Source organism: Coregonus lavaretus, assembly GCF_964263955.1.
Source record: "Coregonus lavaretus genome assembly, chromosome: 10".
Lineage (NCBI taxonomy): Eukaryota > Metazoa > Chordata > Actinopteri > Salmoniformes > Salmonidae > Coregonus > Coregonus lavaretus.
The window spans coordinates 38,713,214-38,732,316 of record NC_139997.1 but is presented as its reverse complement, the minus strand read 5'-3'; the positions used below and the strand labels follow the sequence as shown (position 1 = coordinate 38,732,316).

The 19,103-nt window shown below is 43.0% G+C and overlaps 1 protein-coding gene across 1 annotated transcript; it reads right to left on the bottom strand.

Annotated features, from left to right (window-relative positions):
- Positions 1-3,430: 3,430 nt before the first annotated feature.
- LOC311136329 (plastin-3-like) lies at positions 3,431-18,717 on the bottom strand (the record flags this gene model as incomplete). The annotated part of the gene is made up of 15 exons (XM_084170446.1): positions 3,431-3,563; positions 7,152-7,276; positions 8,018-8,141; positions 8,427-8,560; positions 8,941-9,058; positions 9,218-9,296; positions 9,408-9,603; positions 9,738-9,833; positions 11,584-11,726; positions 12,439-12,604; positions 12,809-12,890; positions 13,065-13,197; positions 15,191-15,320; positions 18,245-18,396; positions 18,654-18,717. The coding sequence occupies 15 exons, from the start codon at positions 18,715-18,717 to the stop codon at positions 3,431-3,433; spliced, it is 1,875 nt and encodes a 624-aa protein (XP_084026572.1).
- Positions 18,718-19,103: the final 386 nt, after the last annotated feature.

Genomic DNA, 19,103 nt, shown 5'->3' with positions numbered 1-19,103 from the left:
TTGACACCAGGCCATCCTCCAAAAGTCTTCGCCTCACTGTGTGTGCAGATGCACTCACACCTGCCTGCTGCCATTCCTGAGCAAGCTCTGCACTGGTGGTGCCGATCCCGCAACTGAATCAACTTTAGGAGACGGTCCTGCCGCTTGCTGGACTTTCTTGGGCGCCCTGATGCCTTCTTCACAACAATTGAACCTCTCTCCTTGAAGTTCTTGATGATCCAATAAATGGTTGATTTAGGTGCAATCTTACTAGCAGCAATGTCCTTGCCTGTGAAGCCCTTTTTGTGCAAAGCAATGACGGCACGTGTTTCCTTGCAGGTAACCATGGTTAACAGAGGAAGAACAATGATTTCAAGCACCACCCTGCTTTTAAAGCTTCCAGTCTATTATTCTAACTCAATCAGCATGACAGAGTGATCTCCAGCCTTGTCCTCGTCAACACTCAACTGTGTTAATGAGAGAATCACTAACATGATGGCAGCTGGTCCTTTTGTGGCAGGGCTGAAATGCAGTGGAAATGTTTTTTTGGGATTAAATTCATTTTCATGGCAAAGAGGGACTTTGCAATTAATTGCAATTAATCTGATCACTCATGACATTCTGGAGTATATGCAAATTGCCATCAAAACTGAGGCAGCAGACTGTGAAAATTAGTATTTGTGTCATTCTCAAAACTTTTGACCACGACTGTAGAGACTCCCCAATGTAGGATTTAGTGCCTGTAAGTCCAGATAATGAAGCCCATGAGAGCCAAAGCTGTCTGCCATCCCCTCATCTCATCTTTCTCCCTCACAGAGCTCTCTGACAGACTGTGGCAGACAGTCAGAGTAGTGCTTAGAAAGCCTGAGGGGCTCGTGGCTGAGAGCATTCTCAGAATCTGTTCAGGATTCAGACTACTGAACAGCGTCCAATGATCTGCTATCTGGGTTCCCCACGGATTAATCACTACTCCACCAAAACTAAAGCACCTCTGTATGGATGGAGAATACATGCATCCGACTAACACAGAAGTTAGATCGGCATTAGGTACCATGGTGACAGAGTTGCACTTAAGTACAGCAGCCTACTGTTACTGTATGGATTGAAACTTGTGAATGCAAGCAACTAGAGCATGCTGGTATCTGGAGAAAATAAGCAAATGTATTTGGGTAAATAGGACAACTGCACTGTAGTGAAAATCCTAGGGTGGTATGACCATGTCACCCTTTCCCTCCACAGACTGTAGAGATTAGCCTGCAGAAAGAGACAGTCCACAGAGCATACATTCCTTCAGACCTCCCACAGCACACAATGATCACAGGGAAACATAACCAATCACTATGCTAATGTTATGTATGCTTGTCAAGGGACAAATACTTTATGACCACGGCTGAAATAAGGTTCCACAATGTATTGTACACTAAACAAACACACAACATGTAAAAGTGCTGGTCTCATTTTCCATGGGCTGAAATAAGATCCCAGAAATGTTTCACACACAAAAAGCTTCTCAAATTTGGTGCACATGTTTGTTTACATCCCTGTTAGTGAGCATTTCTCCTTTGCCAAGATAATCCATCCTATCAAGAAGCTGATTAAACAGCATGATCATTACACAGGTGCACCTTGTGCTGGGGACAATAAAAGGCCACTAAAATGTGCAGTTTTGTCACAGCACAATGCCACAGATGTCTTAAGTTGAGGGAGAATGCAATTGAAATGCTGGCTGCAGGAATGTCCACCAGAGCAGTTGCCAGATAATTGAATGTTAATTTCTAACATAAGCTGCCTCCAACAACATTTTAGAGAATTTGGCAGTACATCCAACCGGCCTCACAACCGCAGACCACGTGTATGGTGTCGTGTGGGCGAGCGATTTGCTGATGTCAACGTTGTGAACAGAGTGCCCCATTTTGGCGGTGGGGTTACGGTATGGGCAGGCATAAGCGACAGACAACGAACACAATTGCATTTTATCTATGGCAATTTGAATGCAGAGATACCGTGACGAAATCCTGAGGCCCATTGTCGTACCATTCATCCGCCCCCCCCCATCACCTCATTTCAGCATGATAATGTCGCAAGGATCTGTACACAATTTCTGGAATCTGAATGTCCCAGTTCAATGGCCTGCATACACACCAGACATGTCACCCATTGAGCATGTTTGGGATACTCTGGATTGACGTGTACGACAGTGTTCCAGTTCCCGCCAATAGCCAGCAACTTCACACAGCCATTGAAGAGGAGTGGGACAACATTCCACAATCAACAGCCTGATCAACTCTATGCGAAGGAAATGTCACACTGCATGAGGCAAATAGTGGTCACACCAGACACTGACTGGTTTTCTGAGCCACGCCCCTACTTTAAAAGTTCTGTGACCAACAGATGCACATCTGTATTCCCAGTCATGTGTAATGTATTCATTTCCTTATATAAACTGTAACCTAGTAAAATCTTTTAAATTGTTGCATTTATAGTTTTGTGCAGTATAAATGTAGGCCTAGGTACAAAGAAAAAGCAGATATTTATGCAAGTTCATTTTATTTGTTTCCTTGATGTATAAAGCACTTCAGAGTAAACATTTACACACAAGACCAAAACGCATTGGTATGGTAACTATGAAATATAATGCCGCTATCTGGAATGCAGAAATTGTTCAGGCTATATTTTTTGGTAATGTTGAATACAAAACAAAATAATAAGTGGAAACCTTAATGTGCAACAGAATATAGCGTCAAGACAAAAAAAAGGCACAACCAAGGAAACTGAACACTGTCAGTGAGCTCCCTCGGTTTCTTCCAGAGTAATAAGACAAACCTTTAGTCCAATACAAAAATGCCAGACAAGACACCCAGCTGCTCTCAGCTTACTAGCTACCAGAATTGAAAAAACAAGTTAAGTAAATACAGGTCATTACAAAGGTTTGACCTTATGTCTTCTGTCAAGAGATGCATGCATTTCAATAGGGCAGAGTTCAACATCTAAACCTCCACCATTTCAGTTTAACCAAGTTAAAGATGGCTAGCCACTGTGTAAGGGATGTTATGAATATGTATTGTAGTATAAACATCAAGCATAGTCGTAACAGAGTAAAAATACTCAGAAACACGTTAACTGGAAAAATACACTTATAACATACAGCATTCTGAAAGGTGAATGGAGTGTTGCATATTGAAAAGTAACATACCAAGTTATCCTCTAACAGGCCTAGTCTTCTTCAGAAACATTATGTTATGGGCTTACCTTAAATAAGATTGCACAATATTTTGTAGTAAACATACTGCTGTTCAAAACTAGGTTGAAATACCAACACGCAAAATTTTAGGGTCTCAAATGTCTGTTAGCAAACATTTTCTTCCACGTCTTTCTTCATTCCCGGGTGGCCCTTCATCAAGCAAATGGTTTGTGGGTAGTTTGCCGATGCCAAAGTGGCACAGCCAGTCGGTTAAGACCACTTCATCCCCCGGCCCATCAAGCATGCAAACACTGTCATTACCATCTTGGGCTTGACCTCCACCAGGTCATCTGGGAGAGCGTAGGCACGCGCCCCGATCTTCCTCGCCATGGAAACGGCATATCTAAGAGCGGAAATAGGTAGTTTCATTTAATATTGATCACCATTTGTTGAATATTCATACGTATGACTTCTGAATATATAAAGTGCCTTCAAAGTATTCATACACCTCAACTTACTCCACATTGTTGTGTTACAGCCTGAATTCAAAATGGAAAACAATTTACTCACCCATCTACACACAATACACCATAATGACAGTGAAAACATCTTCAGACATTTTTGAAAATGAAATATATAAGTATTCACACCCCTGAGTTAATACTTTGTGTATAAGCCCCTTTGGCAGCGATTACAGCTGTGAGTCTCTGGGTAAAAGCCAATTTATTCTTGATCTGAAAATGTGGTCAGAGGCTTCCTATGGAGGGTGTGACGCAATTGCGGAGCCTGCGGAGACACGCAGAGGCCAAATTGAGCTCCGTACTGCATCGCCGTACGGCTCCCAAATTTTGTAACTATGCGGAGGGCTCCATATAGCTCTGTATTGACATTATTGGTTGACAGTAGGTGGGGCGGGAGGTCCTGTACAGTGCATTCGGAAAGTATTCATGCCCCTTGACTTTTTCCACATTGTTACATTACAGCCTTATTCTAAAATGGATTAATTATTGTTTACCCCCACTCAATCTACACACAATACCCCATAATGACAAAGCGAAAACCGTTTTTTATGTGAAAAAAAGAAGAAATGTTTGTATTCTGACTCTTTGCTATGAGACTCGAAATTGAGCTCAGGTGCATCCTGTTTCCATTGATCATCCTTGAGATGTTTCTACAACTTGGAGTCCACCTGCGGTAAATTCAATTGATTGGACATGATTTGGAAAGGCACACACCTGTCTGTACAAGGTCCCACAGTTGACAGTGCATGTCAGAGCAAAAACCAAGCCATGAGGTTGAAGGAATTGTACGTAGAGCTCCGAGACAGGATTGTGTCGAGGCACAGATCTGGGGAAGGGTACCAAAACATTTCTGCAGCATTGAAGGTCCAAGAACACAGTGGCCTCCATTTTTAAATGGAAGAAGTTTGGACCCACCAAGGCTCTTCCTAGAGCTGGCCGCCTGGCCAAACTGAGCAATCAGGGCGGTGACAAAGCGCCAGATGGTCACTCCGACAGAGCTCCTCTGTGGAGCACCTTCCAGAAGGACAACCATCTCTGCAGCACTCCACCAATCAGGCCTTTATGGTAGAGTGGCCAGATGGAAGCCACTCTTCAGTGGGAGGCACATGACAGCCCGCTTGCAGTTTGCCAAAAGGCACCTAAAGGACTGACCATGAGAAACAAGATTCTCTGGTTTGATGAAACCAAGATTGAACTCTTTGGCCCGAATGCCAAGCGTTGCGTCTGGAGGAAACCTGGCACCATCCCTACGTTGAAACGTGGTGGCGGCATCATGCTGTGGGGATGTTTTTCAGCAGCAGGGACTGGGAGACTAGTCAGGATCGAGGGAAAGATGAACGTAGGAAAGTACAGAGAGATCCTTAATGAAAACCTACTCCAGAGCGCTCAGGACCTCAGACTGGGGCGAATGTTCACCTTCCAACAGGACAACGACCCTAAGCACACAACCAAGACGACACTGGAGTGGCTTCAGGACGAGTGGCCCAGCTAGAGCCCAGACTTGAACCCAATCGCACATCTCTGGAGAGACATAAAAATAGCTCTGCAGCGACGCTCCCCATCCATCCTGACAGAGCTTGAGAGGATCTGCAGAGAAGAAATGGGAGAAACTCCCCAAATGCAGGTGTGCCAAGCTTGTAGCATCATACCCAAGAAGACTTGAGGCTATAATCGCAGCCAACGGTGCTTCAACAAAGTATTGAGTAAAGTGTCTGAATACTTATGTAAAATGTGATATTTCAGTTTATTTGTAATAAATTAGCAACACTCCTAAAAACCTGGGGTATTGTGGGTAGATTGAGGGGGGGAAACTATTTAATCCATTCTAGAATAAGGCTGTAATGTAACAAAATGTGGAAAAAGTCAAGGGGTCTGAACACTTTCCGAATGCACTGTATAAACTAACGCACTTCCTTGACAACAGCTCTGCTCAACAGCTCTGTGCTGCTCCGCGAAGCGCAAGAAGTATGAATGTCCTGACTTCTGCAGAGGCCATATCACCGTAAATGCTGCACGGCCAATGCTGCACAATCCAGGTGTGGAAAGCCTGCAACACTTGCCCATTCATATAATTTTTAAAAAATTCTTCAAGCTGTCAAATTGGTTGTTGATCATTGCTAGACAACCAGTCAGGTTTTGCCACAGATTTTCAAGTAGATATAACTTAACTATCTCAGCCACTCTGGAACATTCACAGTCTTCTTGGGAAGCAACTCCAGTGTAGATTTGGCCTTGTGTTTTAGATTATTGTCCTGCTGAAAGGTGAAGTCATCTCTCAGTGTATGGTGGAAAGCAAACTTAACCAGGGTTTCCTCTAGGATTTTATCTGTGCTTAGCTCCATTCCGTTTATTTTTATCCTGAAAAACTCCCCAGTCCTTAACGATGACAAGTAGACCCATAACATAATGCAGCCACCACTATGCTTGAAAATATGGAGAGGGGTACCGAGTCAGTAATGTTGTATTTGCCCCAAACATAACGCTTTGGATTCAGGACAAAAAGTAAATTGCTTTGCCACATTTTTTGCAGTATTACTTTAGTGCCTTGTTGCTAACAGGACTCTGTTTTGAAATATTTTATTCTGTACAGGCTTCCTTCTTTTCACTCTGTCAATTAGGTTAGTATTGTGGAGTAACTACAATGTTGATCCATCCTCAGTTCTCACATCACAGCCATTAAACTCTGTTTTGAAGTCACCATTGGCCTCTGGTGAAATCCCTGAGTGGTTTCCTTCCTCTCCTGCAACTGAGTTAGGAAGGATGCCTGTATCTTATTGACTGGGTGTATTGATACACCATCCAAAGTGTAATTAATAACTTCACCATGCTCAAAAGGGATATTCAATGTCTGCTTTTATTATTTTTACCCATCTACCAATAGGTGCCCTTCTTTGCAATGCATTGGAAAATCTCCCTGGTCTTTGGGTTGAATCTGTTTGAAATTCACAGCTCGACTGAGGGACCTTACAATTATCTGTATGTTTGGGATAAAAAAGATTAGGTAGTCATTCAAAAATCATGTTAAGCACTATTATTGAACACAGTAAGTCCATGCAACTTATTATGTGACTTGTTAAGCACATTTTTACTCCTGAACGTATTTAGGCTTGCCATAACAAAGGGGTTGAATACTTATGGACTAAAGACGTTTCAGCTTTTCATGTTTAATTCATTTGTAAAAGAAAAATTAAACATATTTTCACTTTGATATTATGGGGTATTGTGTGTAGCCCAGTGACAATCTCAATTTAATCCATTTCAAATTCAGGCTGTAACAACAAAATGTGGAGAAAGTCCAGGGGTGTGAATACTTTCTGAAGGCACTGTACTTCTCGCAACCCCCCATATTTCATGTTTTTAACAGGAAGTATAGCAAAAACCAAGAAGTAATTGAAGCTTGAATTAGTGTCTTACAGGTCACTAATCCATATCAAAGTTTATCTGGACACGTTCATCAGTGGAAGTCTTACTTGGCATTATCCAGCTTGTCCTCAGCTGCCAGGCTGCCAGTCTTGACCAGGTCATAGCTGATGCTGCCAGGTTGGATGGCATCAATCAGGTCCACCACTGGTAAACTGGTGCTGATCTCCTTGTCCTGACAATCAAGGGGAGAAGACAGTGTCAAATACCTGCTTCACAAATCAGCTCAAGTAGTGTCAGAATTTGTGGTATGTCACAGATTAGGTCTGCTGATTGGAGGTATTGACTGAATATCACTACAGAACATAGATGCATACTAAAACTTTCTATGTCAAATAACTACCGTATTTTCTGCACTATAAGGCGCACCGGAGTATAAGCCGCAGCAGCTAAATTGAATGATATTGAATGATGTGTACATATAAGCCGCACTGGACTATAAGCCGCAGGTGTTTTAATGTTTAATTACCATATGTAAGGGTTCATGCACAGAGGGGATTGTCGGGAAAGAGACAAACTGTCTCGCTCTCGTAATGTCTGTCTGTCTTGCTCTCGTTCTGTCTCTCGTTCTGTCTCTCGTACCACTCTCGGTTCCACTTTTGCGCGCTACCTGTCTCACTCTTTTCCGGCCTCCAGCTTTTCCTGCTGGAGCCCGCCGCTTAAAGGTGGGGGGCGCGGACCGGTCATAGAGCCCATAGAGTTAAAGTTGGTGGACTGTAACCTGTAAAATCCATAGATTTAGGAGGTCTTCTAGTGGCCGTTAGCTGTAAAAATCCATAGATTAGCCGCACCGTTATATAAGCCGCAGGGTCGAAAAATGGGAAAAAAGGCGCGGCTTATAGTCCGAAAATTACGGTAACAAAGAAATGCATTTATTTAAAATATAACCTAAATATATCAATAAAGCTTGACAAACCTTGAAGCTTGAGATCTTTGTTGTTTTCCCCGCTTCTGACAAGGTTGTATTGACCCATTTGACAATGATGTCATCATTAGCCATCTGTCCATCTCCCAAGTCCTCCAGTACATTCAGCGTATATCTAGGAGAGATGTCAAGCGTTAGCTAGAATATTGATCAGTTTCTGGGGCACTCAGCAGTGGTCAGCAGGCAATCACTGAAGGTCAGGCAAGAGTAAATGAAAAATAAAATCAACTTATTTATCAAGATCTGCTTAAGAACTAACATGAACAATATTCCAGTGCTGTTGCCTGAGGGCCAGGTTTACAAAACATTTTGCCCTATGCTGCCTTCTCTTATGACCCTGATTTACTGAGAAGCAGTAAAGGTATGTTACATCTTGATCTAAGCATGTGCTAAGACTCACCTCCTCATGAGCTGCCACAGCAGAGCCAGCGTCAGGGTGGCGTTGCCATCGTTCAGGTCCTGCCCACCGATGCCAACCAGAGAGAACTTGGCCATCGTCTTCCCCAGATCCACTGCATAGTTGCAGTTCTCCAACTGAGAGAGCAGACAAAACACAGTAGGAATTAAGAGTGGTCCTCTGTAGCTCAGCTGGTAGAGCACAGCGCTTGTAACGCTAAGGTAGTGGGTTCGATCCCCGGGACCACCCATACACAAACAAACAAAAAAAATGTATGCACGCATGACTGTAAGTCGCTTTGGATAAAAGCGTCTGCTAAATGGCATATTATATTATATTATAAGAGAAACATGACGTTAGTCTCTATCCAGAACTGGAATTTGAGCGGTGTGATTTTGCTCTATGAGCTTCTGAATAGTTGAAGACAGAAATAGTCAATTATGCAGTATGATCATCATTTTGCATTCTTTCAAAGTAAAAAATAAATGGAGGAAAATGGATTGAGAATATAGTCAACCTTTTTCATGTTTGTCCCAATCTTGGGATATGGTGGCTTGTTGACTTTGTTCGTCCAGTCGACGGGTACTTTTGTCTTTTCATAAAGCTGGAGGATGACCAAGGCGTCTGCTAGGTCTCTATAGAGTAAAGATATTAGTTATATAGGTTACTCCTTGATAATAAATAAAGAAACCTGACCCTGTGTATGAATACCACTGGTAGGGAGCATGTTATCAGCAGTATGTCATTGGCATGTTAATTTTCCATGCAAGTCATTAGTTGCATTTGGTACATACCCATACAGATGATTGACATGTGGGTTCACGCCCAGGGAATTCATCCAGTTCCTGAATGTTCTCTCTTCTCGTGTCTCACCTAAATAGAAAATAGAGATGTGGGGTGATTTTAGGGTCTCAGGGAATACAATGTACACTGGACAGAATCCACACAGCAACCTCATGACCAACAGACTAGCTCAGCACCCACCTTCCAGCAGCCCCCAGTCGATTCCCTCTCCCTCAGGCTTGGTGAGAGACGGGTACTTGTTGAAGACATTGGCCACAAAGGCCAGGTTGAGTCTGGGGTTGCCAGAGACTACGTCGGTTGGGGTGACAAACTGACGACAGTCCAGCCTGTCAGCCTGCTGAAGCATGTTCTCTGCCCTCTTCAGGTCATCCATCTCCTACAGGACATAGACACCACAGGTTCATGCTAAGGACACATTTCATGTAGCCCTCAATTTTCTTAGCCATGTTAAATCAATGGTCTCAGGTTATCTGTGTATGGAATTTGTATATTCTCCGTAAAGGTGCTTACACTGAAGCCTGCCATGCTGATGTCTGTGTGTGGCTGGTCTTCCTCTGTGTATTTGGGGGCGATTTGGTTGAGGAGGTGGAAATAGGCTCTGGAGTCCTGAAACAGAGAGACCGACATCTTGTTTGAATCTTAGCATTGGAAACAAGCACACTGGGATACAAGGTTGTGCAGGCCACATGGGAACACAAGACACAATGGACAGGTATGCAATGACCATGACAGAAAATTAAAATATTAATACAGTACAATGACCTTGACACATGTATGAAGCTATTGTCAATTCCTATACAGTAAGGAAGTTGATCTATGAAGTACCTTTACAGGTTGAAAAGTCTGTCCGATAAAGAAAAGATAGTCAGAAATATAAAGCACAGGCATGAAAACACTTTCCAGCAAAGAATTGTACGCTTTGAAAGAATAGAAGGTTAAGAGTCCAGATTTGGATAAAGCCTTGTTTGAGTCTTAATCATTTTATTTAGCTATTGTTCCACTACTTCTTTGTGAGGACAACAGAATAGTATTACACTTTATTAACCATATAGAAACAGTAAACAAACCATAGACAGTGCCTTCAGAAAGTATTCACACCCCTTGACTTTATCCACATTTTGTTGCATTACAGCGTTAATTTAAAGTGATTAAATTGAGATTTGTCGTCACTGGCAATACCCCATACTGTCAAAGTGGAATTATGTTTGACATTTTCACAAATTAATTAAAAATGAAAAGCTGAAATGTCTTGATTCAATAACTATTCAACCCCTTTGTTATGGCAAGCCTAAATAAGTTCAGGAGTAAAAATGTGCTTAACAAGTCACATAATAAGTTGCATGGACTCACTTTGTTTAACATGGTTTTGAATGACTACCTCATCTCTGTACCCCACACATACAGATAATTGTAAGGGCCCTCAGTCGAGCAGTGAATTTCAAACTGATTCAACCACAAAGATTTTCCAATACCTCACAAAGGACACCTATTGGTAGATGGCTAAAAATAGAAAAGAAGACATTGAAATTCCCCTTGAGCATGGTCAAGTTATTAAACAGGCGTCCTTCCTAACTCGGTTGTCAGAGAGGAAGGAAACCGCTCAGAGATTTCACCATGAGGCCAGTTACAGAGTTTAATGGCTGTGATAAGAGAAAACTGAGGATGGATCAACATTGTAGTTACTCCACAATACTAACCTAATTGACAGAGTGAAAAGGAAACCTGTACAGAATAAAAATATTCCAAAACATGCATCCTGTTTGCAACAACGCACTAAAGTAATACTGCAAAAAATGTGACAAAGCAATTCCCTTTTTGTCCCGAATACAAAGTGTTTTGTATGGGGCAAATCCAAGACAACACATTACTGAGTACCACTCTCCATAATTTTCAAACACCTGGTACAGTCTGCATTCCAGACACTGGGAGATGAATTCACCTTTCAGCAGGACACTAGACTAACAGTTTTGACTAATCTGCTTGAAAATCTTTTGCAAGACCTGTAAATGGTTGTCTTGCAATGATCAACAACCAATTTGACAGAGCTTGAAGAATTTGCACAATCCAGGTGTGTAAAGCTGAGAGACTTTCCCATAATGACTCACAGCTGTAATAGCTGCCAAAGGTGATTTTAACAAGTATTCAACCACCTGAGTCAATACATATCTAAATCAAGATAGTGTTATATTTTTCCTTTTTTCAAAAGGTTAGAGTTTTTCTTCCACATTGACAGAAGTGTAGATCACTAACAAAATTACAATAAAAAAAATAATTTCGGTTTTAATTTCACTTTGTAACAAAATGTGGAAAAAGTAAAGGGGTGTGAATACTTTGAAGGCACTGTACATATCCATACCTTGATGTCCGAGCTGAAGTTATTGATTTTCTCCCAGCCAGCGTTCTCCAGGTGGAAGTTAACCCAGCGCAGCAGCAGCTCCTCTGGAGACAACTTCATCAAGTCCTCCAGGGTCTCTCCATCCCTCAGCAAAGCAGCCAGGGCTGAGGAGACGGGGCCACAGGACATACGGTCAGCTACTCACCGCAACACTCACGGACCAGAGAGGTCTTTAGCCAGGAAAAGCCACTCCAACACTGAGGACAGACTAGCTCAACGTCACAATGTTGTGACAAAAAGGAAAGACACCTTTGCGCCTTGTAATGGGTAAATGTACCGTGATGAGGAATAACACGTGGAAATTCTCACAGGGACACTCAAAGTCAATCTTAAATGAATCATTGTTTATTGTCAGCGCACTGGAGAGGTTCCAACAAACTTAATGCACCATAGTGAATGTCTGTCAGGAGCTCTAACGGGGCAGTCCCTTTAGTTCCCTTATATACTCACAAGTTATATTTGCATGATTTAGCTTATTCATCATTCATAATTAATGTTTGCTTCATTCATGTGACGACCAATACTGGGTCATGCATGTGACCGACCAATACCTCACAAGGCTTCTTCTCTCTAAACTGAGACCATGAAACTGAGATATCCCTTTCTCTAAACAAGGTTCTGGGCATACTGCCAAATTACAGATACTGATAGTGAGAATTCGTTCCGTCACTTGCATGAACACAGAAATTGGTTTATAGAAAAGCACAAACATAGAAGTTGGTAAATAGAAAAGCAAACAAAAATATCCATCATAACATGATGAATACCAGGTTCATGAGTCACCAAGACCATGATTGTGCTGTGAAAGTCCCTCACCTTCATTCCTGCTGAGCTCGATGTCAGCGAAAAGGCCGATCTTGATGATCTGCCACAGCAGGCCCAGCACCAGGTGGGGCTTCCCCTCCCTAAGGTCCAGAGCCCCGATGTTCACCACGTGGCAGCCAACGGCAGAGGCAGAGTTCAGAGCCAGGTTCAGATTCTCCTGTAGGACGAACAGAAACTGTTTTGAAGTCCGTGCAGGAAAGAGAAAAACAGGGCCTCCCATATTATGTACATAAACAGAGATGACAAATTATATCTACACAATAGCTTCCTTCCTCAAAACAGCATGGGGTGGAATGGCTAAATCTAACAATCACTCAAGTCAACTACAGTATATGACCAGTTTGGTTGAGTTTGTAAGGACCTGTATTGTGAACGGTGTCAGCTTAGTCTTGTTTATGGTCCTCTCGTCAATCGTGTCTGGCACCGACAGGTTGATCATTTTACTACATGGAGCACATAAAAACAAACAGCTGGTTTATGAGGGGTCCTAATGTTGGAAGACACAGGTATGCCCCATTTCAAACCAAAACGTGTAAGGAAAAATAGCTGTGTTAGGGTCTGTAAGGCTTGAAGGGCCTAATTATGTAGAACACAATTATATAAATCTATGGTCTCACCAGAGAACGATGCCGTCGCCCAGGGCCTTGAAGAGGGAGTCTGAGTTGGGGTCCATGGGCAGGGCGTGCTTGCAGTCAGGGTCATTCTCCAGCGCTGTGTTGATCCAGTTGACAAACGCGTACCGCTCCTCCTCTGCATAGGGCAGCACAGGGAAAGACTCAGCCAACAACCAGCACCACGTCATACCAGTGGCGGTCAGTGCAGTTTAAGATGAAGGAGGACGATAAAACATTTTATGAGCATGGCCTTATTTCAGCATATTGGATGACTGTCATTCATATTCCATTCACCCAGCTCCAGGTAACGTCGATAGATTTAGGCTACTACATGACACTCAAATTTCCCTACACCCATCATGAGGTTGCTACAACCTAGCCTATGAATGAAAGTTTACAATGTAGGTGCACAAGTTGAGAATCTTTAGTAATCAGGGTGACAGCCTCTGTAGCTCAGCTGGTAGAGCATGGCGCTTGTAACGCCAAGGTAGTGGGTTCGATCCCCGGGACCACCCGTACACAAAAAAAATGTATGCACGCATGACTGCCAGTCGCTTTGGATAAAAGCGTCTGCTATATGGCATATTATTATTATTATTAAACACCGCCTTGCACACGCTTGCCTGCATCTAGCTGATCTAGGGCGTAATCATTAGTACAAGTTGCAAACAAGAGTTTCTATTGGACAAATTCAGTTATGTTTATCCCCGTTCCGTTTAAGGAACGTGTTTCAACAGAATCTGCGGAATGAATACACCCCTGATCACACAAACACAGTTCACTTTCATAGCAGCCACATACAAACAGCATGATCACTTTGCCTGTTGTAATTCCTTCTCGCAGCAACACGCTCCTCCTCTCACCTTTTCCCTTCGCTTGTGGACTTCAGTGCACAACACCTCAGCTGTCTGACCAGGCGAAAAAAGCCTTTCCAAGCCAAACCTTCATATCATAACCACTAGACACAGCCTACATAGTTGTTACCATATTATATAACGTCATAGTCAACATTGCTAATAGAACTAACACATTCATAAACCCAATACAATCATGCAGTACAGTCAGCAAGCACTTTAGCAGTTACCGTGTAGCTCAGTTGGTAGAGCATGGCGTTTGCAATGCCAGGGTTGTGGGTTCGATTCCCACGGGGGACCAGTACGAAAAAAAAGTATGCACTTACTAACTAAGTCGCTCTGGATAAGAGCGTCTGCTAAATTACTATAATATAATGTACACCGGCAGGCCCCAGTGGCAATAAATTAATAAAACCAAATGCTTAACTTGACTTGGAAAAGTTCCAGTGTTGGATAGCCATAGCCAGCTAGCTAACATAGCAGCCCCCTCAGGTGTTTGAGTAGGCTAAATTAGCTAGCTAAATCTCTCGCTCTCCCACTCACTAATTTTTCAAGAAAATTATTGTTCAAAACTGTTCAATTATTGTCTGAGACAACTACTCATCACATTCTATGCACTGCTAGCCATCTGTAGCTTATGCTTTCAGTACTATATTAATTATCCGATCCTTTGATGGATGGTCAAAATGTCAGTTCATGCTGCAAGAGCTCTGATAGGTTGGAGGACGTCCTCCTGAATAATTACTGTGTAAGTCTATGGAAGGGGGTGAAAACCAAGAGCCAATACAAGGTTTTGTATTGAAGTCAATGTACCCAGAGGACAGAAACTAGCTGTCCTACAACTACACCGTGGTGCTACACTACAGAGTGCTGTTGAGGCTACTGTAGACCTTCATTGGAAAACAGTGTGTTTTAATCAATTATTTGGTGGTGTATATTTAGTATAGTTTTATCTAAAAATTGTCGCTTTAAATGTTTCACTTTATGAAATTCACCGATGGTCCTCCCCTTCCTCCTCTGAGGAGCAGCCACTGCTTCATACACATGGTTTCTCACTACACAGGAATAATATTTTCTATGACATCCCAGAAACCCAGTTATTGTTTTCGATTGACTAATCAATCCACTATGAGATTAGAGATAGACGGGGTATCTACCTAAATTAATGAGTAAGATTCCCCTAGATTAAATCAAAGAGCCTACGTATACACAGTACAACATACTGTAATGTAATGACATTAGTAGAAGTGGTAGGAGATGCAGTGAGCAGCTCACCAGAGAAGGAGTGTTGTGTTCCCTCGCTGGACTGCGTAGATGTCCCCCCTATGGCCAGGATTCCCTCCTTCCTGTTAATGGCCTTCCGAAAGCTTTTGGCAATGTCACTGCTCTTCAAGTCCTGGAAGATCTGCCGTAGAGGGCGAAGTGCATTTAAGCTCCCACAAGTCATGACTTCCCTCTTCAAGATCCTAATACATTTATGCTTACGTTAGGCTCAGTCAATATAAATTAGCATTATCTGTGTAAAAAGGAATTGCGTCGTCATCTCCAGAGTCAGTTGCACGAGTCAAAACAGAAAGTCTGTTAGCTGCCATTCTATTCAGTAAGGTTCTCACTGGGGACAGGCCATATGGTAACAAAAACACCAGTGTTTACCAGAAAGCTAAGTGCCTCTGTACCAAACATTTGATCCTCCTTTGTAAGAAGTCAACATATTATGAGATAATGTATGCTGAATGGCCAGAGGAAATGTTTTGTGCAATAAGGATATGGGGGGGGGTGTATGTTGGGTTAGAAAGACATTTGTCAATGGCCTATAATCCATACAGGAGCCAAAGTTTGAGTCAAGTAAATCAAGGTTTTTGTATTCACAGGCCCTAACGTGTATAATCTCTGACCTGACACCTGCTGATCTCAGTAGTCTGAGTGGTCACCAGCTACTCAGTCTGGTTGTGAGTGACATGTTAAAAGTATGCCACAACAGCACAAACATAGGATCATGTGGCGTTAGCTAGCTTACATTGCTCATGCACTGTAGATAAGCAAAGCCCATGGTAACCACAATAGAATGCATTTCCCTTCATAAATAAGGCATTTGTGATTTCATTTGCTTTCAATGAATGGATATCGTTCATGTTAATCTCAACATTAAAAAAATAATGTAATCCATTATAGCAACAAAAAAAATATCACAGCCCCTTTCTGACATAACACCACAACTGTGGCTAGGCTAACCCATACAAAAGAGGCTGAATATTCGGGATATAAAAATTATGCCCCCCCCCCAAAAAAATAATAATAATTGAGCTATGAGAAATGGCCTTAAATAGATTGAATTAGTTTTTTTTCCCTTCTGGGATGCCAGATGTCACATCATTACTCAAAATGGAGACTAGCACTAAATTACAGTCCTCTCATCACGGGTAAAACAAGATACGGGAACACCACTATTCTGACCTAATTTGTGTGTACCCGCCACACACATTTTACTATACTTGTGAGTACCAGAAGTACTCAACTAAAATTGAGGACATTTTGCTAGTCCTCACTTAAGACCATTTTAGGCTTAGGAATTAGGGTTAAAAATAGGGTTAGGGGTTAAGAGAGAAATAAGACTGCTAAATAGCTAACAAACTGGCTACATGGACTATCTGAAATTCATGTGAAAAATAAAATAGAATGGTCAATGCAAAGGGAATTAAACCTCACTTGATTTTACAAAGGAGACAAAAGATGGTTCCCTTAATCAGAGGGATAGGTAGCCCTCCCAACAAGAAGTCCCTGACCAACTGGAACAAATGCGCCAAACTTGACCTGCTGACACCAACTCTGACAAAGGCTGGTTATGGCACACAACGCAAATCACCCCAGACCCAGTCCACTTTGCATTCCACCCCAACAGAACCATAGACAATGCAATCTCAAGTGCACGCCACACTGCCCTCACTCACCTAGATAAGAGGAATACCCATGTGAGAACGCTGTTCATTGACTACAGATCAGTCCCCTCCAAGCTCATCACCAAGCTTGGGACTGAACACCTCCCTCTGCAACTGAATCCTGGATTTCCTGACGGGCCGACCCCAGGTGGTGAGGGTAGGCAACATCACCACCACAATAACCCTCAACACAGGGGCCCCACAGGGGTGTGCCTAGTCCCCTCCTGTTCTCCCAGTACTGGCCACACACCATCAAGTTTGCTGACGACACAACGGTGGTAGGTCTGATCACCGGCGACGATGAGAGCCTACAGGGATGAGGTCAGTGACAACCTCTCCCTCAACGTCAGTAAGACTGAGGAGCTGATGGTGGACTACAGGAAAGAGGGGGGTGGCGAGCACGCCCCGATCCACATACGGGGCTGCAGTGGAGCGGGTCGAGAGCTTCAAGTTGCTCAGTGTCCAAATCACTAAGGACTTAAAATGGTCCACACGCATGCATGCAAATAGACGTGACGATGGTGCCTCTTCCTCAGGAGGCTGAAAAGGTTTGGCATGGGCCCTCAAATCCTCAAAAAGTTGTACAGCTGCACCATTGAGAGCATCTTGACTGACTGCATCACTGCTTGGTATGGCAACTGTACCGCCCTCGATCGCTACAAAGCGTGGTGCGGTCAGCACATCACTGGGCCGAGCTCCCTGCCATCCAGTACCTCTATATCAGGCGGTGTGAAAGGAAGGCCTGGACAATTTAAGTCTCCAGCCACAGACTGTTCTCTCCGCTTCCGCACAGCAAACGGTCCCGGAGTATCAAATCTGACACCAACAGGCTCCTGAACGGCTTCTACCCCCAAGCCATTAGACTACTAAATAGCTAACAAAAATGGCTACATGGACTATCTGCATTGAGCATTCTATTTTATTTTTGCAGTCTATACACACACTCTACACCAGGGCTCTTCAAATATGTTCCTGGAGAGCCCTACTCTACACAAGGAGTGTCAAACTCATTCCATGGAGGGCCTAGTGTCTGTGGGTTTTTCCCCTTTCAATTAAGACAGACAACCAGGTGAGAGGAGTTCTTTACTAATTAGTGACTTTAAATTCATCAATGAAGTACAAGGGAGGAGCAAAAACCTTCAGACACTCAGCCCTCCGTGGAACTGCTACTCTGTTTAGCATACATCCTGATGCCTAGTCAAATTACCCCCCAAATATGGTATTTGTATCGACCCTGTATATAGCTTACTTACTCGTGTTCTTCTCATTTCTATTTCTCATGCGTTCTACCTGACTAGTCTTAAGGTGTTTTTTTTTTTTTTAATAGTACCGCTGATTTCGATTACTGCGAAAGTCTCCTCTCTCGACGACCCCCCCCCCCCCCCCAACTCACTGACACAAACTCGTCAAAGCTGATCTTGTTGTCCTTGTTGCGATCCAGCTTCTGGATGATCTCCCTGACTTTGTAGCCAGGCAGGGGAAGGTTTGCCTCCTTGAACAGATCATGGAGCTCGTAGTCACAGATGGAGCCATTGCCATCGAGGTCTACAAAATGCAGACAGGAGTTTAACCATATCATGAAAAAAAAGTTTCAGCTAACACTTTTTGTTTCTAGAAACCCTGGGCTGGTTCCCAAACAATACAAATGAAGAGCTAACATCAATCACTAAAAAGTCAGGGACTGTACAATGTAGCAGCTGTAGACTAGGTGTGTAATGTAACATGTATTATGAAAACATTTCATAATGAAAATACTAATGCAGAAAATAAATCAACTAAAATCACAGTTGTCGTCTACTCACCAACTTTGCCAAACGCCTCTCTCAGTTCCTCCAGTTCGTCTTTGGAGCTAATCTTTCCTGCCATCTTGATAAAAATGACCCGAGGTGGTCCCTGTACAGACAAACAGGGAACACTGTTTGTCAAAGAGGTTGGTACATTAGAGCGAGACAGGGAACAGAAGTCCTGAACCGGTCAAGTCATGAGGCAGAAGGTGGCAGTAAGCGTGTAGGCCCCACCCAGACTTCTGTGCGCTTTGTCACCTGGGTCCGCATAGGAAATGGCCCAAGACGATACTCAAGGACCAGTCAGCCCTTCCCCAGTTAAGAGGGCAAAATGCCTCACTCTTACAGTATCCATCAGACTGAATATTGAAATGTGTGTTAGAGTAATGCTATTGCATCCATGTTTGGCATCCACCTGCAACTTGTCCTCTGAGGAGAACTGATGCCATCTATATGGATGTATAATAT